The 26,948-nt window shown below is 35.0% G+C and overlaps 3 protein-coding genes across 6 annotated transcripts; 1 reads left to right on the forward strand and 2 right to left on the reverse strand.

The window, feature by feature from the left end:
* Positions 1-1,675: 1,675 nt before the first annotated feature.
* LOC118027718 (DNA topoisomerase 2) lies at positions 1,676-8,560 on the forward strand. Of its 4 annotated transcripts, none has more exons than XM_035031164.2 (19): positions 1,676-2,458; positions 2,713-3,005; positions 3,098-3,164; positions 3,243-3,513; positions 3,612-3,808; positions 3,884-4,102; positions 4,189-4,302; positions 4,392-4,502; positions 4,617-4,781; positions 4,880-5,221; positions 5,327-5,460; positions 5,550-5,925; positions 5,999-6,185; positions 6,268-6,317; positions 6,418-6,828; positions 6,947-7,139; positions 7,229-7,302; positions 7,413-7,524; positions 7,796-8,560. In XM_035031164.2, exons 1-19 carry the CDS (start codon positions 1,904-1,906, stop codon positions 8,368-8,370), a joined length of 4,446 nt encoding a protein of 1,481 aa, XP_034887055.1. In that variant the 5' UTR covers positions 1,676-1,903; the 3' UTR covers positions 8,371-8,560. The 4 variants fall into 4 exon arrangements, with proteins under 4 accessions (XP_034887055.1, XP_034887056.1, XP_034887057.1 ...); XM_035031165.2 differs by having other exon boundaries at positions 7,416-7,524; XM_035031166.2 differs by having other exon boundaries at positions 7,238-7,302.
* Positions 8,561-10,149: 1,589 nt separating this feature from the next.
* Positions 10,150-15,328, reverse strand: LOC118027717 (protein OBERON 4). The gene is made up of 2 exons (XM_035031163.2): positions 11,820-15,328; positions 10,150-11,010 (listed from the first exon to the last, which is right to left on the reverse strand). The coding sequence occupies exons 1-2, from the start codon at positions 14,908-14,910 to the stop codon at positions 10,448-10,450; spliced, it is 3,654 nt and encodes a 1,217-aa protein (XP_034887054.1). The 5' UTR covers positions 14,911-15,328; the 3' UTR covers positions 10,150-10,447.
* Positions 15,329-20,018: 4,690 nt separating this feature from the next.
* LOC118027716 (peptidyl-prolyl cis-trans isomerase FKBP42) lies at positions 20,019-25,809 on the reverse strand. Its single transcript, XM_035031162.2, has 8 exons — positions 25,699-25,809; positions 25,497-25,542; positions 24,345-24,527; positions 23,219-23,308; positions 22,576-22,760; positions 22,324-22,446; positions 22,065-22,217; positions 20,019-21,650 (listed from the first exon to the last, which is right to left on the reverse strand). The coding sequence occupies exons 2-8, from the start codon at positions 25,522-25,524 to the stop codon at positions 21,303-21,305; spliced, it is 1,110 nt and encodes a 369-aa protein (XP_034887053.1). The 5' UTR covers positions 25,525-25,542; positions 25,699-25,809; the 3' UTR covers positions 20,019-21,302.
* Positions 25,810-26,948: the final 1,139 nt, after the last annotated feature.

Consider the following 26,948-nt stretch of genomic DNA (forward strand, 5'->3'; position numbering starts at 1 on the left):
CGATCTCTTTTATTATGTCTTGTTTTAGATATTGTAAACCTAGCTTTGATGAGAGAGACATTTAGCAAGTAATGCAATCTTGTTTTTTTTTTTTTTTTAATATGGATATACGAGTCACCTTGTATTTATATTAACTAATTACACGGACTCTGGAATTAACAACTATATAAACTTTTAATGGCCATAAAATTTGTGGAACTCGAACTAGTAACTTTCAAGGAACAAACTTAGAGTCTGATCAATTAAGTTACACATCTTAGAATTAATGCAATCTTGTTCTTCTTGTTTGGTGTTGGCAAAATCTCATGAATCACTGGAACTATTAGTCATTAATTTGGAGATGGTAAAGATTTGAGATCCTTTTCTTATTCAGTGTTGTTTGAGAGTATGGGTTGATGGAGGTTTAGTATTTTTTTATCGTTTTAATATGCTGATATTAAAAATATATATATTTAAATATTTTGATATATTTATAAGCAAGTAACACTTTAAAAAATAACCATAACCGCACTCCAAAAAACCTCATTCATTTGTTTTGTAATAAGCTTTTTATTTTTTATTGTCACTTTAAATCATTATTATTGTTCATAATAATAATAAAAAAGCTATATTTATCATGAGATATGTATTTTTTATAATTAAAATGACAACTTTCAACATCGTTTTTTAATAAGAAAATAATACATTCTAGATATATTAGCGTTTTACATTATAGATGTGATGGTAATGTTTTTATATAATTCTATCTCAAAATCTTATTTATTTTTTAATTTCCTGCATCATTGATTTGATAAAAACGACTTCTCCAGACACACCACTATCCTATATATAAAACTAAAAAGTTACAAGATATATATAATCTTGTTTTGAATTTAAACGAATTGGATAATCAGTATGGATTAATTTTATTGATCTTATAAATACTCATGAATTGAATTTATATTGCTAATTTTTATAGATATTTATTTTAAACGAGTTTATAGCATGAATTGTAGCTGTCATTGTTTGTATATAAAATTATCATACACTGCATTATCATTGTTGAATTCTACCCTCCTCCTCCTTCCCTCTAGCAAAAAGACAAATTATTTTTTATTACAATTAAAGAAATTCAATAGAAAACCCATTAATAAAACTGAAATATTTCTAAATAAAATAAAAATAAATATTTAATTCATAAACTACTAAATATAAAGATAAAATTAATATATAATATATGAGTTAGATCGAGTTTTAAAAATCTTGAATCACCACCCACTTATAATATCATGTTTTTTAAAAAATTAAACCACAATCGTCCATAATATACATATTATTCCATTTTAATTGTTTACATCTAAGAATACAATACGCAACATAACACAATACAACAGCCACCAAGCAACGCAAAGGACCAACACGGGCCTTGTCCAAAACGTGGGGAACTGCTTTTGATACGTGTCACTTGATGATACCATCACAGAAGAAAATCAAATCAGAAAAGGAAAGAGTACCCACTCTTCGAGATCACCAGATAATTTGTTCGAGTTTTGATAGCCAGATAAATCCTCTACCGTCAGATTCTTAAAACCACTATCAACCATCAAAATTAAAACTCCGCCCAAAATTCAAATTTCAAAATTAAATCTCACTTGACCGTTAGATCTCTTCCCTCTTCCCTTTTAAAAATCTTTCCTCAGTCTTTCCCTCTCCATTTTGCTTCAAGAGTCAAAGACACCATCTACGTGTCTCTCTCTCTAAAAAACCAAACCCTAAAACCAAATCCATCTCAGAAACACCTCTCTGTTCCTTCATCAAGATACCCTAAACTTTCTCTCATCCCCTTCAAGAAACCCTAAAAATAACAAAAGATTCACGCATTGCCTCTCTAGGAAACCCTAAATCGCGAGTGTCTCTCTCTACAATGGCGGCAGAGACCAAGAAAATCCCTTTATCAACAAGCGATAGCTTAAATATGAACCAGGAAAAGACAATCGAAGAAACCTACCAGAAAAAGTCCCAATTGGAGCACATTCTTCTGCGACCCGACACTTACATCGGGTCAATCGAGAAGCACGCGCAGATCCTCTGGGTTTTCGAGAATGACAAAATGGTCCACCGATCGGTTACTTATGTACCGGGGCTTTATAAAATCTTTGATGAAATATTGGTGAATGCAGCGGATAATAAGCAAAGAGACCCGAAAATGGATTCTTTGAAGGTTGTGATTGATGTGGAGAATAATTTGGTTAGTGTTTATAACAATGGAGATGGGGTTCCGGTGGATATACACAAGGAGGAAGGAGTTTATGTGCCTGAACTGATTTTTGGGCATTTGTTGACTAGTAGTAATTATGATGATACGATGAAGAAGACTACTGGCGGGAGAAATGGATATGGTGCTAAGCTTACGAATATTTTTTCGACCGAGTTTGTGATTGAGACGGCTGATGGGAAAAGGAAAAAGAAGTATAAGCAGGTAAATCTGAGTTAGAAAGTTGGTTTCCGTTAATGTCTTAATGATTTTTTTTGAATTATTTATTAAAATATTAAATCTATCAGATACGAAGTGCACTACAATTTAAGGTTTAATTGATTAGCGAGATTGCAGTTGAATTGTTGCTAGGCAAACTATGCTTTACAAGGACAAAGTGTGATGATTATGCTGGATTCTTTTGTTGATCTTTTAACACGCTCTTGTATGTAACATTGGTTTGTGTTGCTGATATAAAGGTTTTCTCTAACAACATGGGGAAAAGATCTGAGCCGATCATAACAAAGTGCAAGGAGGGTGAGAATTGGACCAAGGTGACATTTAAGCCCGATTTGGCTAAGTTTAGCATGACTCACCTGGAAGAAGATGTGGTAGCTCTGATGAAAAAAAGGGTGGTTGACATGGCTGGTTGCCTTGGAAAGACTGTCAAGGTTGAGCTCAATGGAAGTCGTGTTCCTGTCAAATCATTTCAAGATTATGTTAACATGTACTTGAACTCTGCCGCTGAGTCTGGCTCAGAACGCCCCAAATGGTTGTTTTATATGGTCTTTTGTCTGTTTATCAAATTTTTTTATATGTTTCTTCCTTTAAGATGCTCAAGGGGTTTTTTTTGGTTTTTGCCAGTTTCTACGAGAAAGTTGGTGAGAGGTGGGAGGTTTGTGTGAGCCTTACTGAAGGTCAATTCCAGCAGGTAATTGAGAACCTTTTTGAATGAATCATAGTTTATTTCCAAGTTCCTATGTCCCGAATAATTGGGTTTCTTTAACAGGCCAGCTTCGTTAATGGCATTGCCACCATCAAGGGTGGAACTCATGTTGATTACGTCACTAATCAGATCACTAACTATGTGATGAATGCTGTTAATAAGAAGCACAAGAATGGCAACATCAAAGCCCATAATGTGAAGAACTATTTGTGGGTTTTTGTCAATTGCCTTATTGATAACCCTGCTTTTGATTCTCAAACAAAAGAAACTTTGACACTTCGCCAGAGCAGTTTTGGATCAAAATGTGAAATTTCTGAAGACTTCTTGAAGAAAGGTCTGTTACATGTGTTGTTTGGTTTTCTGTAAACTGGAGCTTGTTATTTATTATGTGATAGTTCTGTGTGTTTTATGCTGATCATTATGTATTTGCAGTGGCAAAGTCTGACATCGTTGACAACCTCCTCTCGTGGGCAAAATTCAAGGAAAGCAAAGAGCTTAAGAAAACTGACGGAACAAAGACAGCAAAGGTTAATGTGCCAAAGCTTGAGGATGCTAACGAGGCTGGAGGGAGGTATTCTGAAAAATGCACTTTGATATTGACAGAAGGAGATTCGGCAAAAGCTCTGGCAGTAAGTTCCATGATCAATAACGTTTTCTGTGGCAACATCAATGTAACTTTCTTTAACAGCAATTAATGTACGCAGATTGCTGGTGTGGCTGGGCTGTCTCAGATGGAACGGAATTTCTACGGGGTATTCCCTTTGAGAGGAAAATTGCTCAATGTGCGAGAAGCCACGTCTAAACAGCTCAAAGAGAACAAGGAAATTGAGAGCATCAAGAAGATTCTTGGGTTACAGCATGATAAACAGTACAGCAATGTCAAGTCTTTGAGATACGGTCATCTGATGATAATGACAGATCAGGTTAGTGCTTCACTTAGATATTTTTTCCATGGCGCTCTCCCATAATCCCAGAGCAGAGATTTGCTAACCTTTTGTGCTTTAAACAGGATCATGATGGGTCTCACATTAAAGGCCTACTGATCAATTTCATTCATTCATTCTGGCCATCATTACTGAAAGTCCCATCTTTCTTGGTTGAGTTTATAACTCCTATTGTCAAGGTTGGTGCATTTAACAAATCAGTCGTTAAAAAATGGTGATATTTTTCTTCAAGAACGTTGGTAATTTTCAGTGCTCTTTGTTCGTGCAGGCTACTCATAGAAATGGAACAGTTCTATCCTTTTATTCCATGCCGGAGTATGAATCCTGGAAGGAAAGTTTGAGTGGGAATGCAAGTGGCTGGTCCATCAAATACTATAAGGTTTGTTCATTTGACATGGAAGAAAGGAATCTGGGTATACACGATTCGTGTGCTAGCAGTCGTTTATTATCATTGTCATTCCATCTTCGAGTAACATAGTTGATGTCCTTGTAGGGGTTGGGAACAAGTACATCCAAGGAAGGAAAAGATTACTTTAAAAACCTTCACAAGCACAAAAAAGACTTTTTATGGATGGATGAGCTGGACGGGGATGCGATAGAGCTTGCGTTTAGTAAAAAGAAGATTGAAGCAAGGAAGAATTGGCTTCGGCAGCATGAGGTTGGTTTTGCTGCATAGCCGTGGTTAAAAAAAAGAAAATGCTTATCGTACTAAACTACTGTCTTTTAAGGGAATCTTAGTTTATCTGAATTTTGCAGCCTGGTACTCACCTTGATCACAATCAGAAGATCATAAAGTACAGTGACTTCATTAACAAGGAGCTTATATTGTTTTCTATGGCGGATCTTCAAAGGTCCATACCTTCAATGGTTGATGGCCTGAAGCCTGGTCAGAGGAAGATCCTTTTCTGTTCTTTTAAGAGGAATTTTGTCAAAGAAGCAAAAGTTTCTCAGTTTTCTGGTTATGTATCCGAGCATTCTGCTTATCATCATGGAGAGCAGAGTCTTGCCGGTACCATCATTGGAATGGCACAAGATTTTGTTGGCAGTAACAACATTAACCTTCTTCAGCCAAATGGTCAATTTGGCACTCGCAGTGTGGTAAGATAAATGATGTCTCACTTTTTGAAGTTGAATCAACGCTTAGTAAGTTGCATTAACACTAATCTGATTCTCATTTTTTGTTTTTGAACCTGTTCTTCACAGGGAGGCAAAGACCATGCAAGTGCTAGGTACATTTATACGCAGCTTTCTCCTATTACAAGGTTCTTGTTCCCAAAGGATGATGATGGCCTTCTTAACTACTTGGATGAAGATGGGCAAACCATTGAACCTACTTGGTAAATGTTTCATTTCAATAATAAAAGGTTATTGGTGCCTTCAAGGTGATATTTATAAAGAATGTTGCCTAACAGCCTTTTCGGTCTAGGTACATACCAATTATACCAACGGTCCTTGTAAACGGTTGTGAAGGAATCGGCACTGGCTGGAGCACTTTCATCCCTAACTATAACCCAAGGGATGTTGTTGCAAATATAAGGCGGTTGTTGAATGGTGAAATGATGGAGCCCATGAATCCATGGTATAGAGGTTTTAAAGGAACTATTGAAAAAGGTGCATCCAAGGAAGGTGGTTGTAGTAGCTACACAGTAAATGGAGTCATTAACGAAGTCAATGAGACAACACTCAGGATAACTGAACTGCCTGTCCGTAGATGGACTGATGACTACAAGGCATTTTTGAATTCGGTTACAGAGGGGACTAGAGATGAAAATGGCAATTTACCAAAAGATCCCTTCGTTAAGGTAATATTGATGTCTAACAGGTGGTGTATTGTGTAATGCTTGTGTTTTCTAACGGAAAATGTTCTGGTTGCAGGATTTCAGAAAGTATGGTGATGATGCTGCTGTAGATTTTGAAGTTCAGTTGTCGGAAGAGAACATGCTGGTTGCAAAGCAAGAGGGTTTGCTAAAGAAATTTAAATTAACTACCACAATTAGCACGAGTAATATGCACCTCTTTGACTCAGCAGGGGTGATTAAGAAATATGACAACCCTGAACAAAGTAGGAGTTAGATGTGATTTAATCTTTGTTCTCCAGTACATTACGTTGTTTGAATGCTCATTTTTCATCTTTCAATCTGCAGTTCTTGAAAATTTTTTCCACTTACGGCTTGAATACTACGAGACAAGGAAGGTAAGTTCACTTTGAATTGTAGAATAACCCATAATTTTTTTCAACTACTTCCCATTGATAAACATTTCTAATTACAGCCCTTTTTTTCTAATGCATGCAGAAAGTTCTGCTGGAAAATCTAGAATTTGAGTTGTTGAAATTGGAAAACAAGGTCAGGTTTATCCTTGGAGTTGTGAGAGGGGAAATCATTGTGAACAACAGGAAAAGAGCCGATCTGTTACTGGAGTTGCACCAGAAAGGTTTTAACCCCATTCCAAAGAAATCTAAGGCTGTTGTTGCTGGGGCAACTGACGATACAGAAGAAGCAGAAGACAGCCCTGATGTTTCTGGAGTGCGGGCTAGTGACTATGATTATTTGCTGTCAATGACAATTGGAACCTTGACACTTGAGAAGGTTCAACAACTATGTGCTGACCGGGACAAACTCAATGGAGAGGTTGACAGTTTAAGGAAGACAACTCCGAAAGTTTTGTGGGTGAAAGATCTCGAGGGTCTTGAGATGCAACTTGATGTATGTGCAGCGAATCAACACTCCATATTTGCTTTTCTCTAAATTATATTCTACGCTTTGCTATTTCATTTTCTTTGCTTTTTCATCTCTCTGATTTTTAAGCAACACATGCATTTAGATGCTGGATGAATATGATGCTGAAGCAGAGGAGGCAAGAAGGAAATTAAAAGGTGGTGGTGCAAAGGGTGAAGCTGGTTTTAAGGTTTCTAAACAAGCACCTAAATATCCAAGGAAGTACACTAAAAAAGCCATAAACGAAGAAGTTTCTGTTGAGACCTCAGGAACATCATCCAGTTTTGCAATTGAAACAGGTCAGCAGGCTGAGATGCCTCTACTAACAAATTATCTTTCTTGACATGTTTTATAAATTTCTTGAGCTCTCTTAGTGATTTTTCTTTAGCTTCGTCAGAGAATGCTGCTGCGGTAGTGAAACCCAAAGGAAGGGCAGGCTCAAAGAAGGCTCCTGCTAAAATGGTACATTTTTCGATCCTTCAACTCCCCACCCAACCAAAAAGAAAACAAAACAGCTGACAGATGAAATTGGAGCTCTTTGGAACTTACAATGTACTGTTTCTGTTCTTCAGCAGGAAAAACTCTCTCCAGTTTTGGATGAGATTGATGAGGATGATGAAATAGAATCTCTGAAGGATCGACTTAATGCATATAGACTTGATTCTTCGCCTGAGCAATCAGCTGGTAAGTTTTCCTCACCAATTTATTTCTCATTATACTTCTTTAGCATTCAACAAAATTGTTTTAATGAAACTTCAATTGTTTTATAGAAATTAAACATCTGAATTTTGGATCTCAAACATTGTTTTGTAGAAAAAACCAGTTTTTTCTCTGTCCATTTGAAAAATGCTGTGGTTTTACTTTTAACCCCTACTCAAACACTGATGTAGTTTTAAGCCACAGATCTGACGTCCTGACTTGTGATCTTAATGGCTGGTTTGTTTTACCATCACAGATATGGAAACTGATGCGCTACAAGTACCAGCTAGGAGAGGTGCTGCTCGGAAGAAGCCTCTAGCAAATGTTTCAGTGATTTCAGATAGTGAGGATGAACCAAACCTTGACGATGACTCTGATGTAGAAGTGAAAGCTTTACCAGAAACAAAAAAGAAGGGGGGCAGAAAAGCTGCTGCTGCAAACAATGCAGCCAAACCACCTGCAACAAAGAGGAGAGGACCAGCCAGCCAGCAGTCCCAGGGATTGGGCCAGAAGCTTCTAACGGAAATGTTGAAGCCTGCTGAAGGAGCAGGAATATCGCCAGAAAAGAAAGTGAGGAAAGTGAGGGCTTCTCCATTCAACAAGAAGAGTGGTTCTGTGTTGGGCAGAATTCACAAGGAAGATGATACTGGAAGGGAACCGATGTCAGCTTCTTCATCTGAAAACGCTGATGTCATTGACGTGCCGGCAAGAGCAAGACCGCAGAGGGCAAACCGGAAACAGACTAGGTACGTGTTGAGTGACTCTGAGAGTGAGAAGGAAGACTCTGATTTTGAGCAGGCTAATGATGATTCTGACTCTCCCTCTGACTAGGAGCTTGGTTGGTTGGTTTAGTTATGGACGGGAAACTGGAGCTCATTTCCCTAAGAACAAATTACCTGATAAGATTTCAGGAGAGGAAAATATTTCGTTGAACAATTTTTCTTGTGTAGAATAATTTGATATTTGCTCCATATCAAGTTTACTATTTTTCCAAGATGAATACAATATCATTTACCTTTTATTTTCCTTTACTTTGCTGCTGAAAAGAATTTTCTCCAATGAATGTCATGTTATCAAGATATGTATGAACAATTGAGAAGGAAAAATTGACTAGAGAAATTATTTATTAAAAAAAAATTAATTGCTGCTAGAACAAAGCTATCAAGTTGCAAGTGTTTCTTAATAAAATCTGAAAGGTCCGAACTCCAATTTCTCACTCTACTGGAACCATATTATAACAAGATCTTCACAATGTCAAGAACTAGAGCAACTGAAAGTGGCTGTGATTGAAGGCAGATTTGTGAATGTTGATTGCAACTATGGGAAGAGAACTATAGCTCGTCAACAATGGTGGGAATTTTCCCATTTCCCTAATATATATATCAGTTTTATTTTTTGTTCTGCAACCGAGACTAGGAGGGAAAAATCTTAGCACAAATTATTTTTAATGTATTTTTGTTGTTGAATAAGACTTTTTTTTATTAGCAAAATGATTTTTTTAATAAAAGACAATGAAAATTAAAATAAAGATTCATAAAGATTTTAATTATTTAAAATAAATAGGATGAATATGTCTCTTCAATCTAACCTCTATTTCTTTATTACTGTATTCCTTAATTGTTTAAATATAAAAATCTTATAATGATTTTAAAAGCAAGTTTTGATAAAAAAAATATTAAAATAATGTCTCAATATTTAGTAAGTGATTAAAAGAAAAGAATAATTAATGTGATAAAAATAAAAAAAAAAATCTTACTTTCATTGAGAGAGAATTTGTATTTTGTTTTTGCATATCATGTGTATAATAATTTTTAAAAATAATATTATTTAAAAACAATGTTAAAGTTAAATAAAAATTTAAATATCATTTTAATTATTTTGTTTTCAGGGCAGGTGAATAAAAAGCTAATAAAAATAGATTAAAGGACTATATAAATAAAAGTCTGAACCAATAGATAGAGAGTTAGGCGTGCACTGACTTAGCTCTTTCCCTTTTTTTTGTTTAATAGGGCGCCAAACATCATCCATCTTAATTTTTTTATTAAAAATAATACAATATTTATAATTATTTTTTAAAATATCTTTTACTCAGAAATATATTAAAATAATAAAAATTTATTTTTAATATTAACATATTAAAATAATTTAAAATTACTAAAAAAAATAATTAATTTAAAATAAAAATTTTAATTTTTTTACCGTCTTCATTGTTTACCCCTTGCATCATATAACTTCTTGAAAAAACTAGTTTCACATGAAAAGTTTTAATATATTAATATTAAAAATATTTTTTTAAAAAAGCAATTAACACCCCGAAACACCCTCTACGTTTTCAATGAACCCTTAATTAAAAAATTGATAATATATGAAAATTTTTAAATCGAGTCTAAAACACCCACAATGCCTGTGTTATTACAACGCTAGAATGTGTACGGACGAAAAAAACAGGTGCTCATGTGGAGATAGTTGATCTGCCTGGGCTTACAATCTACTGTTTGTGATTTATGTTCAAGTTCAGAGACACAAAACTGCCCGAGTGCAAGAACATGTAAAATTTGTACAGTGACCAAGACAAGCGATCTGCGTCAGCCTTTGCATTTAAATCATGTATGAAATAGCAATAATTGATCTGAACCGGTCACATAAAATTATTTAAATCCCTTCAGACGATGAGAATTTGATCTATCATCTCTTTCCGACTGCTTCCATAAAACATATAGAGATTTTGCAGTTTCTGTACACATTCATGTTAGCATTTAAGGAAGAAAAACATAAACAGGAGACACGCCTAAAATTTGTGAAACAGGAAATGGGCGCTTGCTACATTACAACATACTAGTACGGTTCTAGAGAGTAAATTTACCTGGGATGGTGACAGTTTCTTATGCTAAACCCTACACAATCTCGATCACAAGGTGATGTTTCGTTTAGCAGCTTCCATTTTTAATAAGAGATCCTTAATATCAGCTTCCATCCTCGTCTTCATACTGAAATATTCCCGATGAGCTCTTTCCAGGGCCTGAAATTCTTCAAATTTTTGTTTACGCATTTCCTCAACCTCAACTATGCGCAATTTTGAGATTCTACTCGTGTACTCTTCCTTGATTTTTTCACTCTTCGCAATCGCAATTCGTTTCAGGCCCTCAGCTTCTCTTCTAGCATCATCAGCACGTGCTTGAAACATCTTAGCTTCTGCCTGTTTGATTCTGACAATGCTCTCCAGTTCATCAAAAAGGGGCTCCTTTTGGGCACTTCTCAGTAACTCGGGTTCAACAGGGCATTTATCATTCAAGTCAGAATGGAAGCTAGGACGTAGGCTAGTTGATCTTTCCAGTTGAGGATTTTTTTCAGTGTATACAGATTTGAACCATGCAGCATCGTGGCTAGGTCCAGCAACGGCACCATTGCTTCCATTTCCTTGTTCCTTCAAGAAAAAACCAGATGCGTTGCCAAACTTGGATGGATCACTTTCTGCAATCATGAAGGAGGACATCAATGGAATGAAGACAATACACAAATAAACAACACATTGATAACATAGGAGAGCATGGAAACCTCAATATGGCACAGTAGAATCATATTAAGAGTGGACAGCATTTTGATCTAACCTACCCATCATCATACATAACAATAAGATCACATTTTTTAACATTTTCTGACCAAAATGCCAAAGCACCCACTAAAAAAGCATACCAAAGAAAAAAAAAAAAAAAACACAGTAAATCTTCACAACAGCTGACTGATTGACATGGGAACCAGCTCATCAAATTGAAACAGCAAATAAAACATGTCCTGAAGTCTGTATAAAGTTGCTACACATTTAAAGATTGGCACACCCTAGAAAATAAAGGCTGAAAATGGCATTCCTCATTCTGAAATACAGAAAAAATTATTAAACTGAGTTCACAAGAAAAATCTGAATGCTCTAAAAACTTCCTCATTCAGGATGCCGAGAGAAAATAACTTTGCAACTAAAATGTTGGCAGTTTTAGAAATGGTTGAAAGCATTCAAATTCACCATCTTCAAAATGGCAAGTCGCCCCAGTATAAGAATATATCATAAAAGGCACAAAACACAAACAAATGTGAAAAACTAAAATGTACATATTTTTCAACAGCAAAAAATAGAGAATCAATTAAAAAGGACATAGCAAAGTTTATCGATAATAACAAGCATAAAGCATGACATACCAGCACATCTCTACAGAAAGCTAACAACCCAAAGCACTCCAAAAAACATTACTAAAAGGTCCATTGATGTATGGTTTAAAACAACTTACCAGTCAGCAATACTATGATATAATTATAAACCTCGGGAAGATTGGATTTATTTGCCAATTTTGCCAGCATCTGATCAGCTATTTCATGCAGACGTCTCCCTCTCACATCCTTGCTGGCACGGAAAATTCTCTTGACATATTCAAGTTCTCTGCAAAATGTTTCTGCAGTCCAATCTTTTGCAAAGTTCTGAAAAACCTCCTTCACAAAGCCAAACATCTCAGAAGGATGATCACAGGCAACGCAATGGAACTGCATCTCAGTAGTCCCTTGAGAACCACTGGCACTCCTTCCATTTCTAATGTAAGCTTCTCGTAATGCACAATCAGCGTGACACCAATGAAGGCAAACATCACACCCAACCCAACTACATGTATTAGATGCCATATCAAACTTCGAGCACACAAGACACATACACAAACTGCAAAAACCATTTTTCTTCGCACAAACTTTGCAATCACATTCATCCACAGGCAAAAGACTTTGACATGTCAGATTTCTGCACCTTAAGTTCAGGAAAATCTCAGCCAGATGAGAAGATGAAATGCCACTGTCTACTTGGAGATACTCTGGAAAACCTGTTCGCAAAGCTACCAAGACTTCCAGTTGAGCACGATGGGATTTCAACAGCATATCCAAGGTTACGTCAGACCTGTTTTGCAGCACGCTTTGAAGTGCACATATTTGCCCTTGCTTATCGGTATTTAACAGAATCTCACGGATGCTCTCCTTTAAACATGATGCAGATTGTGCTGTCATTTCATGGAATTTCTTGGCCATCACATGAATGGGCTCAGAAACTATTCTGCCAAGGATAGTCTCAACAAAATCAGCTCCGCCTATCAGAAATGGCTCTCGTTCCTTCTGGCTATTGCTCCTATATAGACTACTGCCATGTTTCTCTTTCATGGCCCGCTTCTTCTCAAAGCTATAATTCGAACCAATATCATGGGATCCCACGCTTTGAGAAGGGGATCTAGTGTCATCATGATTCCTTGCCTGCCCTCCTGACAACTGTCTATGGAAACTCAATTGTCTTTCAAGTTCATTGGGCATTTTTGAGCTTCCTTGCAAAGCTTGACCATTTGACAAACCCTGTACTGCTTGAGGCTGATGAAGAGAGCCATTTCCATTCAACAAAATTTTTTGATACAAGGGAACATCTTTATGCTTGGAGTCATTTTGAGTCTGACCCTGCCAATTCGTTTGATCAATACCCTGAAATAGGGGGCGGCTGTGAACAGATTGTTCATAGTTGTCCATGTCCACCGAATTCTGAGTTAGAGAACAGCTTGGATTATGAATAAATGACTGAGAACCTGAAAATGACATTGATGCGGTAAACCCGTCTGAATTTGTTCGAAATGAGCTGAAGGACTGAGCACTTCTCCCATGGCTTGGAGAACCAGGAGCCTGGGTCGTGTCTCCGGTTGCACCAATAGGCAACAAAACATTTGGTAAGCTGAGAGAAAGATCAAGCGGTTCCAACAGCAGCTTTTCATCTTTTGACTTACCACCACGCGATTGCTCTGATTTCTCAACTCGTCTAACAGGAGAGCTAGAAAACAATTCAAATCCCCTAGTACTAGGTCCTTCCATATCGTCTTCCCCACTCCTGAATATGGCAACGTTTCTCGATTCTCTTTCGACCCATGCACCATCTTCTGCAGAATCAACATCGATGGTTGGTGAAATAACCACACTTTTGCCCTTGTCCTTCAAGTTCTGGCTCAAAATCCCTGTCACTGCATTTATATTCACTTCAGCTCCTTCATTTTCCTTAACAATTTCCTTATTTGACTCTGGCACTTCAACCTCCTCTGCCTTCACCTCAAGATCGATACCCTTACCTTGTCTATTATCCTCCTCCGAGCACTGAGACTCCACGACAGCTATATTCTTACTTCCCTCCTCCTTGCACTCGACTTTTTCCTTCATACTCTGGCTGTCCTTGTTATCTTCACCAGCAACCGTATTCCCAACTTCATCCTCCGTGACACTAGCATTATCATTAGAACTCTCCTCAACATTTCGCATCTCATCAACTTCCTTCGCCACATCCTTCCCCTCGTGAACATTTACTTCATCGGGCCTTTTCTCTTCTTCATTTACTTGATCCTTAACTTCGGACTCAATATCAACCTTCCTATGGTCAGTATCTTCTATAACATCCTCTCGTCTTTCATAGGCATCATCATTCTCATTTTCCTTGGCAACTTTAGGAACTGAATCAGGTTCTGGCTCGAGCTCCCCTTCTTCCATTTCACTATTATTCCCACTCTCAACACTCTTCACCTCCATCTCAGCACTTTTAGCCTCCACCTCAGCACTTTTTGTCTCCGCTTCACTTTTCTTCCCCACTTCCACACTCTTCGATTGCTCACTCCCCGAATCCTTCGACCATGTGGGTGACGACCTCGACTTAGAATTTGAAGACTTCACTTTCCCCTCATCCCTCCCACAAACACTTCCTCGTACCACCCTAGTTTGATCACTCCCTGAATCCCTCGACCAAGAAGGTGACCTAACAACATCTCTCAACCCCTTAGGAGACGACCTAGAACTCCCCATCCTCTCCTCATTTCCACCTCTACTACTAACTCCTCTATTCTCCTCAAATTCCTTACCCCCAAACCTCCTCCACGACGAAACACTCCCTTCTCTCCTCGACCTTTCCCTCTCCGACCTAAACCCTTTCGGAAAATCCCTCCTCGACCCACAAAAGCTCTCCGATCGAAGAATAACCCTATCATTCCCACCACCACTACTGCCACCATACCCTTCTCTACTATTACCGCTACCTCCTCCATTGCCATACCTATCAAACCCTAACCCCATCCCTTTTCTTCGATCAAAGCTATCGAATTCATGATCTGATCGCTTCCTAACCATTCTGGTGCTCTCTCTATTATCATCATCAATAGATCGGTCTCGATCATACCGGGTCGAGGATGATGACGTGGAAATCAACCCTTTGCGCGCATTATCGGATTTGTAATAGAAACTTCTAGACGGTCTACTTGGATTTGAATCCTTGACTGAGGTTTTCTCGTTATAAGAATCAAGATCATCACTTGATCTCAATCTCTTCATTTTGAAACTAACAAACAATTTCACAGAAATGATTTAAAATAGTAAAATTAATAGCTTGGAAACCCTAAATTTAGGGATCAGGCTTATAATAAATAGTTTACATGTTACAAAGCGAAAGCTACGGTTCATCTGTAAATTAGTTTCAGCTTTAAGAAAACAGAAAACTGGCTAAGGATTTTTAACATTTAAAAAAAGAAGAAGCTGAAACTGAAGATTAGAGGTGGTTGTGGATGGAGAGAGACTAATTACAGGTCGATCCGGCAGACGATAGAGAAAAGTGACCGGCGAGAGGGCAGAGATAAGAGGATGGCGCGGTGGGGTTGGAAGGTATGGGGTAGGAAGAGTGAACAAGGAAGGAGAGGTCAGATTTGGGAAAGCAAAGGGTGTTGTGGGTCTCTGTTTTGTTGTCTTTCTTAAATCTTATTTCAGTCAACGCAGTTAAACTGCTGATTGATTTTTTTTCAATTTAATTTGGTGAGAGACATGGAGAGAGATCTGGATGTGTTTGTTTTTACGTAAAAAATTGTTTTTGAATGTTTAAAAAAAAAATTATTATTATTATTTTAATATATGATATAAAACATAATTTTTTAAAAAATATATATTATTTTAATATATTTATAAATAAAATATACTAAAAAAATCATTATTATAATTGTAAACACTAATGTTCATTTGAAGCAGGCGCAATTAGATTATTAAAGTTTCGTAAAATTTTAATTTTTTAATTTTAAATTATTTTAGTATATTTTTAAAATTGTTTTAATATATTAATGCTAGAAGAAATTTTAAAAATAAAATAATATTTTTTTAAAAAAAAAAACTTTGAAAACAGCTACGTGCGCCGACTGTTTTGAATTTTCTGTACTTGTGTTTATTTAACCTCTTGGAAGAAAATTTCTCTTATAAATAATTTTTTATTGAATTGTTTTTTAAAAAAATAAAGGTGTTTGACGAGGAGCTCGTTTTTCTCTGCTTCTCTTATTATCATTTTTACAGGTGGTTCGGTTACAGTGGTTTTCTCTCTCTAGGCTATGAGTACGTCCACGGGAACAGGCAGAGATCTCGGAGGAGAAGCGAAGAGCTGGAGATTGGCCTCAAATCAGGAATCTGATGGGGTTTCTCTGTCTTGTTGGCAAAGTTTGGACCGGAAAATCTTTCAATGGAAAGGCACTTCTTTTCAAACCACGAAACGCTGGAAGCGGAATCCAGGCAAGTGAAATTGAGCGCCGCCTCTTCCTGTTGCCGTTTTTGCATTCACGGCAAAGTCGAGGGGTTTTGAAAGGATAGCCGTGGCACTTCGGAATCACCTTGTTCCTGCGGGAAATAGAAGGCACCACCCAGCACCGTCAAACCTTGAGGTGCCGTTACAGTGGAGGAGTCGGAGCACAATCTGGATTCCAGTAGCGTTTTGCAGTCAAATTCTACACCCTTTTAAAAACGTGGATTCCACGTAGTGGGGGAGTCTTTGAAAACAACGATTAAAAAAGGTTAAAAAACGACGTGCACACTGGTGTTTCTCTCTACCGAGAAGGAAAAAACTATTGCAACTTGCAAGTCACAAAAAGAAGAGGTACTTGTTACGTGTCTTCGTGTAACTGGTGTAATGGCTCTTGCTTTCTGTCATGTCACTCCGAAAACAGGTATTATAAGGTTGTCCTATTGGCCGGCCAGCTATGGTACCTGTCTAGGTTTGCCCCTCGAGGCAAACCCAATCGCCCCCACCACTCAAAATCTACACCTTACACGTTATCAGTCAGTTACACGTGTTTCCTGCACACAGCGACTTTGTTTACATTCCTACTCGTGCACTGTCTTGAAAAGGCGAGAAGAATAAACAGCAGAGACGGTTTGACTCTTGCAGAGACTTTTGACGTCATATACAAAAACACATTTAATTAATATTCATCTCTTGACTCTTCAAGATTTTGGAAATTTCTCTTCTTTATTGTCTTATAATGCAAACGTTACATGAGTGGTTATTCTCGATTGATTAGGTGCCGTTTGATGTCCAGATAGTGATGAAATTTTGGTAGTGATTGTTATTTCAATTGTTTTTATTTAAAAAATATATTAAAATAATAATTTTTTATTTTTTAAAAATTATTTTTTATATTAATATATCAAAATAACCTAAAAAATATATAAAAAAAATTAACAACACTATTAAAAAAAAAATTATTTATTATCATGATAACATGTGTTGTGCTTGAGGTGTGTTTTCTTATTGTGTTTTAAAAGTGTTTTTGAAAAAAATTAAATTTTTTTTATTTTTTTTTCAATAATATTTTTTAAATATTTTTAAATCAGTTTAATATGTTGGTATCAAAAATATTTTTTAAAAAATAAAAATATTATATTAATATATTTTAAAATAAAAATGCTTTAAAATAAAATATTAACGCATTATCAAACACACTTTAAACAAATAAAAAGCCAAACGTGAAAGTTGTCCTTGCAGTGGAAGAGGAGGGCCAATAGAAAACGGAACAAGAGTCAAGGACTTGGGCCACTTGGCTATGCCTTGAGAGACAAGTTGACGACTTGTGAGCTCGATTTTTTAATGGTCTATGTGGGCTATTCAGGATATGAGTCAATGTGATGAGTTGTCGAGTCCATCGAGAATGATCTATATACCACAAATAATTCTATTTCCTGCGATAATTTATTGAGTCATCTTCTAACCCATGGATTATGTAAAGAAAAATGTCCACTATTTAAAATACTTAAGAAATTATTGTTTCATAATTACACGACATTACTTTACTGTAGTATTGGTTTTTTTTCTAAAATATTTTTATTTAAAAATATAATAAAATAATATATTTTTATTTTTTAAATTTTATTTTTAACATCATATCTAATCTATAAATATAAAAAATAAGTTCAATAAAATTTTATAAAAAAACTTTTCAACCGTAAAAAAACAAAACATTAAGTTGTTAATTGATTACGGTTGAAGAAAAAAAAAGTTGAATTTCAAGGAATCCGTGATCTCTTGATAAATAGTAAGAAGATAGCACTAATATCATGGTTTAGTTGACTGTTCAATTGAGAATCTGTGTGTTTTTTAATTGATTGTTTAGTCCATCTCTAATTTGAAAAGGAAATTTAAGACTTGGACCACTCGACTCTAGACGATAAGGGCTCTGTTTTTTGAAAGGTCTATGTGGGCTCTACCGAGTATGAATCGATGTGATTACTTCTCTAATTCATGATCACGCGCAGAAGAAAGATTTGCCACAAGAATTCTAATTCCAGCAATAATTTCTTAAGAAATCGTTTAGTGTCATTTGCATTTGTGTTTTTAAGATTTTGAAAATAGAATATAAAATTTACTTGATTTGTGTTTTTTGTTGGACAAAAAACCCAACAATGATTGATACGATATTTGGAAACCATTTTTTTTTAGTTTTTAAAATAAAATACAAAAATGAAAATAAAAACAAAAAATTTTATATTTATTTATTCAAATTTGATTTTTTAAAGTAGAAAATTAAAAATTATATGAAATGACCACTAAGTCAATGTGTTTATCTACTGGCTATAATTGTTAAATCTAACTTAACTTTACAGATCAGCTCGGTAATTTGAAGTTTCACCACAGCCATGGTGTACTTCAAATTGTTTTTTATATTAACCCAGCTAGATTCAAATGATCCAATAAATCAACCAATGACCCAATTTTTAAATCCTAGACAAATGTCTAACAACTATACTCATAATCCCATCTATTATTGAAAAACAATTTATTAAAATGCTTTTTATTTTTAAATTATCAAACTCATCTTGGTAGGTTAACTCAGAGCTTAACTCGAGTTGGGGTTTTTTTGAATTATTTAGAAAATTAATCTAGTTAAATATATGTGACTTGGTTAGTTAACTCTAAACTTGAGTAGTCTGGTCAAATTTGAGGGAAACCCAAACTATTTAACTTCAAGGATTTTTTTTAATTTTTTTTACTTAAAATGTCATCATTTTAGTCTTTTAAATTTGCATTTAAAATAATATTGTTTCTAATTTATTTATTTTTTATAAAAAATAAAATAATATTATTTTAGATAGATTTAAACTAAGTTATCTACCCCGCTAGTTGACCCGTGCAACCGAGTTTTATAATTACATTTAAATCACTTAAAAGTGATCTAGACATGGTTAATTGACTGTTACATAGTAAATCTGTTATTTTTCATTTCATTGTATAGAAAAATGTTACAAGTAAATCTCCATCTTCAAAAAGAAAATAGGTTTTTTATTTTTTATCTCGATATAACTTCTTGGAAGAGTGTGTTTGGTAGTGTGGTAGCGGTTGCTTTTCAAATAGCTTTTCGTGCTGAAATACATGCCATTTTTTTAAAAAAATATTTTTGATATCAGCACATCAAAACGATCCAAAAAGTACAAACCGCACTCAATTTTAGCAAAAAAAAAATTCCGAATTTTGCAAAACGCAGGTAGAAACGCAGCCCCACACACTACCAAAGTGAGCAATCGATGGAGAAAATTAAGGTAAAAAAATTGTTCCCCCAAATCTCATCATGTTTCGAACAAGCTCAACATCTTCTCCGACAAAAAATCAAAAATCAAAATAATAATAATAATAAAAAGATCATGTGTCTTTAATAAAAATATCAGCTTGTTTGTTTTTATGTTTTAAAAGTATTTTTTAAAAAAATTAATATATTTTTAATTTTTTAAAATCATTTTAATATAGTGATATTAAAAATAATTTTTAAAAAAATAAAATAACATTACTAATATATATTTTAACACAAAATTCTTTTAAAAAAACAACCTTAACTACGTTACCAAATATGCTAAAAGTAGCAGCAATAGTCCTCAGTGGTACAGGGTTATTATCTTTAGAAGCCCAGAACGACCCAATTAGTTTCAAGCGTGCCGCAGCTTATTCACACGCTGTTTATCCACCTCAAAGTACAACTGTTGTGACTTATCCACTTCCTTGCAGCTGAGAAAACTTGAGGCAAATATTTGCTTTGCCATGTCAAGATATTTTTGTAGTAATGAAGCGACAAAATTCAAGGTCAAATACACAACTCCACAAGCAATCCTACATGATCAAGATCAAGACCATTTTTTTCTACTCCACCCCTCCACGCCTCCAACAACCATAACATCACCATTTCTAATATTACATCTGCTTATCTTCCATGGCAGCTCTCTCAATAGTTCATTCTCTCCATGGTAGTTATAGTTCAATTCAAGAACTGAAAACCAGAAACTGCCCGAGAATCCTCATTCTTTTGTCTTGCCAAAGAGGCGAGCCACTAGACACCTCCAGCTCAAAACCAAAGAAAGAAATCAAGCAAGACAAGCGACTGGTGAGGCAACTCTTTGGTAGTGTAGAGAACCTCGGGAAGGGATTGAAGGACAATTTGAGCCCTAAGCGGAAGGGTGACTGGAAAGACGTGATGCTGATGAGCTTGTCGTTTGCTGTTTATGTGTACATGTCTCAAAAGCTTGTCTGTGCATATTGTGCTTGGGTGTCCATGCTCAAGCAATGGTAGACAGCTAAACCATCATGCCTGTTCTGCATCTTGGTTATTTAGGCAGATGGATGCTGCGATGATCTTGTTGGTAGCTTGGATTTTTCCGGTTCTTTTCTGTAATTCTTGTTCGATATTTCTTGGGGGACTTCCTCAACAAATAGACGATAAAATGAGAAGTATAAAACTGTATTTGTTAATCTTGTTCGCGTTATGTAGATCAATTTAAACGTTGATGGTCAAAGATTTGTCTTAGCTCCCGGGGGTTAACGTCTCATCGTTTTTTATTTCCACAGCAACATTAAGCACCATTCTAGAGTTTCCACTTTCCGGCATCTGTTACATTGATTTCCACAAAATGTCCGGTACACGTTCCAATTTCCACAAAATGTCCCGGAATTGCCGATAAATAAACCCAAAATTCATTGATTTGGATTTGGGTTCGGGACACCTGCAAAGGAAAAAACACCTTTAACGGTGATCACTGAAAACGCAAACCATCACTGGTGCAGCAATCTGCTTCCAACAAGCAAAATAGTTTTGCTTCCAGAAATCGGATTAATCGAACCCCCCATCAGTGCTAAACAGACCTTCTGTACGGTACCGAAGAGGTAAAAGAGACTTCATACGGAACATCCGAGAATAAAATATTTGGACTATCTGCAAAAGTATTTGATTCACCAATCTTGCTAATTTATCTTGATACCTCAATAATCAAAACTGGCAAGTGCGACCAGGCAAATGCACATGGGATGCGGATTTCAATGGAACATGAACATTAGGGCTAGTGAGAGCTTTGGCATGCTGGGATTTTAAAGTCATCAGCAAATCTTTAATTTAGTAAATCTGGTTTCATGCATTGTTCACTCACATGTTGACCTAAAATTAGTCGGCTTTGTGCCTTTCACGCCTGAAGAGGCGATAAATCAGTGATAGCAGCCATTGGCAGACGAGGATTAACCATTGCCATGTGCGAACCAGCACATTAGTTGGCTTCGGTTTCGGCTGTGGTGGTGGTCCGAAAATCCCTCTATATATCTCCTTTTGCTTCTTATATATAGCTTTATCATGCTCATCCAGCAAACGTAACTCCCTCAAAATTGCCTTGTCTTCAGGTGCATGTTTACGTGCCTTGAGAAAGTCTTCCCGGGCAGCATCTGTCTGCCCAAGCTCTGCTCTGGCCTTCCCTCTTCTGAACAAAGCCTTAGCATTGTTTTCATCCTCTACCAATACCTGTGAATCCATTATTCAGTTGATTAGATTACGTAATGATTTAGAAAATCCAAATCACAAATTTAATTTGAACGCATGAAGATGCCAGGATGTTCACCAGTACTAGCAAAACAAAGGAACTAAACAACAATTGACCATACGGAGAAGCCAGGATGTTAATAGGCTTTCTGAGTTGCCAAATACAGATATACAACACATTTTTCTTCTAAATGACTATCCATAGTTTTCCAGTGCACTTTGCACAGACAACAAGATAGTCACATACACAATCACACAAAGGAAAATGACGAGAGTCTGACTGATTGATCTGGCATTAGATTACTGCCTTACCAATTCCGTAAATAAACCAAAATTATTCGACATTGGAAATAAAAAGTTGCGAAATGAAAAATTGACCCATTAAAGTATACATACAATGGTGCATTGTGCAATGGCTTCTTCATAGCGCTCAAGCTTGATCAGACATGCCGCCATGTTAAGATGACATGGATTCTTCACTGCCAATGCCATGTCTCGGTACTTGCCAAACAGCTGAAACATAAAGTCATCGCCCAAATATGCAATTGCCTGACATGAACAGAAGCCACCAGAATTAGTCAAGAATGACAAAAATAAGAAAAAGAGCTACAAAAACAGCAACGCTACTTAAGGAATTCAACTCATACAAATGTACCATTTCATACTGCTGCATAGCCTCCTCAAGTTTTTCCTCCTTAAATAGAGAATTTCCATCCATTTTTCTTCGATCTGCTGCACCGATCCTCTCTTCTGCAGTCATATCACCACGAGCTTTCCCCTACAAAATGCATCTCCAACGTAGATTCATCATATTAGCAATGAAATCAGATAGAGCCGTTATATTTTGAACTGAAAGTTTTAAACAATAAAAACTATGTACTTGGAAAATCAATAAGATGTAACTTACTTCTTTGACTTCATCAAATCCAATAAGCTCGACTTCATATATTATATCTGCCATGGGAGGAACATTTGGGAAAGAAAAGTTCCCTTCTTTCCCATAGCCTAATTCCCAGCCCACATGTAAGAGGGCACGTTCACCAGCCTTCATACTGGAAACACCAACAGCTAAACCCGCCATTTCATTCTTCTCTGTTATGGATGTGAACCATCAATGTTCGGCGATACATTCAGCAGCAAGCTAGCAACATGATATAATTAAACCATAAATGGACCAGGATGCATGCATATTGTATCTGTGGCAATGTATAACCATCTAACTAGTTTCTTTTATTAGATTCCTGTTTAGTCATTATCATGGCATTGCAAAATGCTTCTAGAGTCATTACTGGTACAAGTCCAACTCTACACCCATATAAAAAAATAATGGTTTGCTATGTCATTTTGAGCTCTTTAATCAGCACCGTTCATTGACAGAGTTAACTGTCAAGCATTTGCCATGAAATCATGGATGCTGACAGTTATGTATGGAAATTGCAGAAATTAAACTAGATTATCTTAAGACCAAGAACAGAATGCGAAGCTTCCAAAGAAGAAACAGAATGAAGTGGATTTGAAGACTTTAAAATCTGAATGAAATAGGCATATACCTTTTCCTAAAACCATTTCAAATGGTCGTTGTTCATGCCATGTATCATCAAACTTGTGCTGGGTGCTTTCTGTCCATGCCCTGTAGTGCACTGTCATGCAGTTGCAATTACTCAGATTATTTGGTTACAGAATGCATATGAGAATCACCATTATTTAGTAAGTGATCTCAGAAATAAAATGTGTACAATTGCAGACACACATATGTATGCATTCTCATTTCCAACCGATTGCTGGGTACTTTAGTCCATGTTAAGAAGTTTCATTGCCCACATGCAGTTATTCAGATTTTTAGGTATACACAGAGAAGATTTTCTGTAAGACATTTATGAAATAAAATGTCCATGCATATTAAATTCTTTTTTAGGGCACTCAACCCAAAAGTTAGGCCAATACATGGAAGATCCATAAAGAATAAAATATAAAACACCACACATAACACCAACGGCTGCACTGCAACCTCGGGCAACAAAAAATACATTACAGAAATGCAAGATTAGAGACAAGCACAATCATGCAAATAAAAGGCCTAGCTCCTCCAAGATTAATAACCTCTGCTAATATATTATTGCTTTAACAACTAGTCCAGTAAAAGCCAAAATAACTAACATGGTTGTTTTGCTTGTTGAACAGCCAAGTTACTGAACCATTTGTAGAATTTTCTACCTCAAAAGCTATATGGTTAGCTGGACCAAGACTGTAATAACCGTGCATGACAATAATAAGCTCAAAGTGTTGGAACCTCTAAGTCCAGATATCTAATACATTGTTGTTGGCCTTCTGTAACAGCTCGGAGATAAAGGTCATACCATGAATGAATTCAATTCATTTCAAAAAATATTTTGACAATGTACTGAAACAACTATCAATACAGAAGATGTCCGCTGACAACATAACAAACATAAGATCACAAATCATATAATGATATGATTGTATAGCTTTCAATTATTTTATGAATTGTAACTCCTAAGGATATTATTGTGTAGCTTTTAGTTGTTTTACGACTTCTAACTCCTGTATGATATGATTGTATAGCTTTTATTTATTTTAAAAATTGTAACTTCTACTTTTCTAGAGTAATGAAAGTGACCGTGACCCAAAAAGGAAAGGAAAAAAAATGCAACTTACAAAAGCATGTTGCATATTTGGATGGCTTCTGACCATGACCTTCCTTAATGATTTGCTTGGTGACTTTCTCTTGAAGTATTTCAACAGCGGATTCGACTTTCGGAGGAAGATTCCCATCTTGCAAAGGCTCACCATGCACAACCGCAGCTTCTTCCTTAGCCATTTCATTTTCATCATCTTTACCTGCAAAAAAAATATATAAAAGAAGGACAGCAACCATTCAGTTTGTTCATGCTTCTTTTGTCGATAAAGCAAGTTATAATATGATGAGTCAACATTTTTTAGTTATAGATTTTTATAAATAAAACTAATCTTAAAAACAAAATGGATCTGACAAACATGTCAGACCCAGAGAACTTAGGCTTGCAAACATGTCAGACCCAAAGTACTTGGGTTCGGCAGTTAGCCAAACTCGATGTAATGTGAGTTTTGCAAGCATGCCAAATCCAAAGCATTTGGATTTAACCATTATCAAGTTCTAAAATATGTCTGATCCTAGACAATCCTCTAAATTTAAAGTATTAAAGGCTTGATAAACCTCCATGTCTCCCTATCTAAAATAATTATATGAATCATTCATATATAATGTAATGATTTCTCTATACTCATAGGTGTATACAAGAACTCTTAAGAGACCTATCATATTTATTATCTCATTAATGATATGTAAAAGACTTTTTTCCCATTAATGTAGCAGAAAACAGAGGATTTTCTTGTCCTTCTCTCCTCTGAATACGACAAGGTTTAGGGTATAAATACTCCTAAATCATCCAATAAAAGATTCAAAATTTTGTATCTCTTAAAATAAACTTAAATAGATTATAGACTCTAAAGCATTAATCATCTTAAAACTCGAGAATAAACATTTACATACTAATTAACCACTATCTTAAACACTAAAACACTTATTATTTATATCTCTTGGATTTGAGATTTTGAGACATCATCACAATCAAACACGACAACACGTGAAACAATAGGTTTTACTTCGTTACTTTAAACACTCCATAGAAAATAGAGCAAAAAAACACACATAAAAAAAAAAATCCCTATTTGTTCTCTTACGTCATTCGCTTGATCAAGAAAAAACAATAAAGCATTCCATTCGCTATCCAGTTTCGATTAAAAAGAAGAAGAAAAATAATAAATTACCAATCGATTGGCTTGGAATCTCCTCCATTACTAGAACAAGCAAGTCCTGCGAAAAAAACACAAATTAACAAATTTGTTCGATTCGTATAATCAATGAATAATAGGTTAATGAAAGATAAGAACAATGTAAAATGTTACAGTCAGGTGAGTTGACTTCACCACTTGAAAGAAAAAACAGAGGCCATGAAAGTTGGAAATGAACCTGTCGTTTGACTTGCTTTGATGAGATCTGGAGCTGCTTTTGTGTTTGTATGCAGGAGAGAGAGAGATAAATGTATGCAGTTTGCTTTGTAACGATCGAAGAAGATTCTAGATAGAGAGGGAGAGGGAGTGCCTGTTTGGCAATAAGATTAAACCTGTTTTTTTTTAAATTTAATTTTTTTATTTTTATTAAAATGAAGTGTGGTTTGTAGTTTTTTTATCGTTTTGATGTGCTGATATCAAAAATAATTTTTAAAAAATGAAAAAACATTATTGACATGCTTTTCAGCACGAAAAATTATTTAAAAAACAACCGCTACTACACTTCTAAATATTCTCGGAGTGGGATTAGTAGAGGAGAAAGAGGACTGGTTAATTAATTAATTAAGTAGGTAAGTTAGTAAATAATTGATTAATTAAGTTTTGTTGAATGCAGGTAATTTCATCCTTTTTGTTTTTTTATTATAAAAATGTTTTTAAAAAAAATTAAAATTTTTATTATTTTATGTGGTGATATTAAAAATAATTTTTAAAAAATAAAAAATATATTATTTTAATATATTTTTAAATAAAAAATACTTTAAAAAATAACTATAACCACATTTTAAAAACAGACAACATAAAAAAAAACTTACAAATAATCTACCATTAAAAATAGAATTACTTTTAATTTTAATTAATAAAATGCTTGCACAATCCCATTTGATATTTTTAAAATATTTTTTAAAAATTAAAATGTATATTTAAAAAAATACAAAGATTAAAATTTTAAAGAAGTATATGTTGTTTTGGTCAAAATTATCTTCTTTCACGCATATACTTTTTATTTAATGATTTTGACAATAACAAGTTTTTCTTATTAGCAATATAGTTTATTGAAGAAAAATTAATGACAATTAAAAATATTGGTAAGAAGCATAACGAGGTAAGTGTTTCTTTATAAACACAAAAATTTCTTATTCGTGTAATTTCTTTTTTTATTTTGACACAAAAACATGTTTTTTTATTGTAAAAATTTATTATCATCATGAAAAAAGATTTTGACACGAGAAAATAAAAATAATTATCAGTCAATTATTTTTATGAATCTATATAAATAAATCTAAGAGTAATAAAATATAAAAAGGCTATATAAATAAATCAAAATTAATAAAAACAGAATAGATATTCTATTCTTATTGGATTTCAATAAGCAATTTTTAAAAAAGAAAATCTATATATTAAGTTAATGTATAATTATTCATAAAATAA

This window comes from Populus alba, chromosome 9, assembly GCF_005239225.2.
Source record: "Populus alba chromosome 9, ASM523922v2, whole genome shotgun sequence".
NCBI classification, from domain to species: domain Eukaryota; kingdom Viridiplantae; phylum Streptophyta; class Magnoliopsida; order Malpighiales; family Salicaceae; genus Populus; species Populus alba.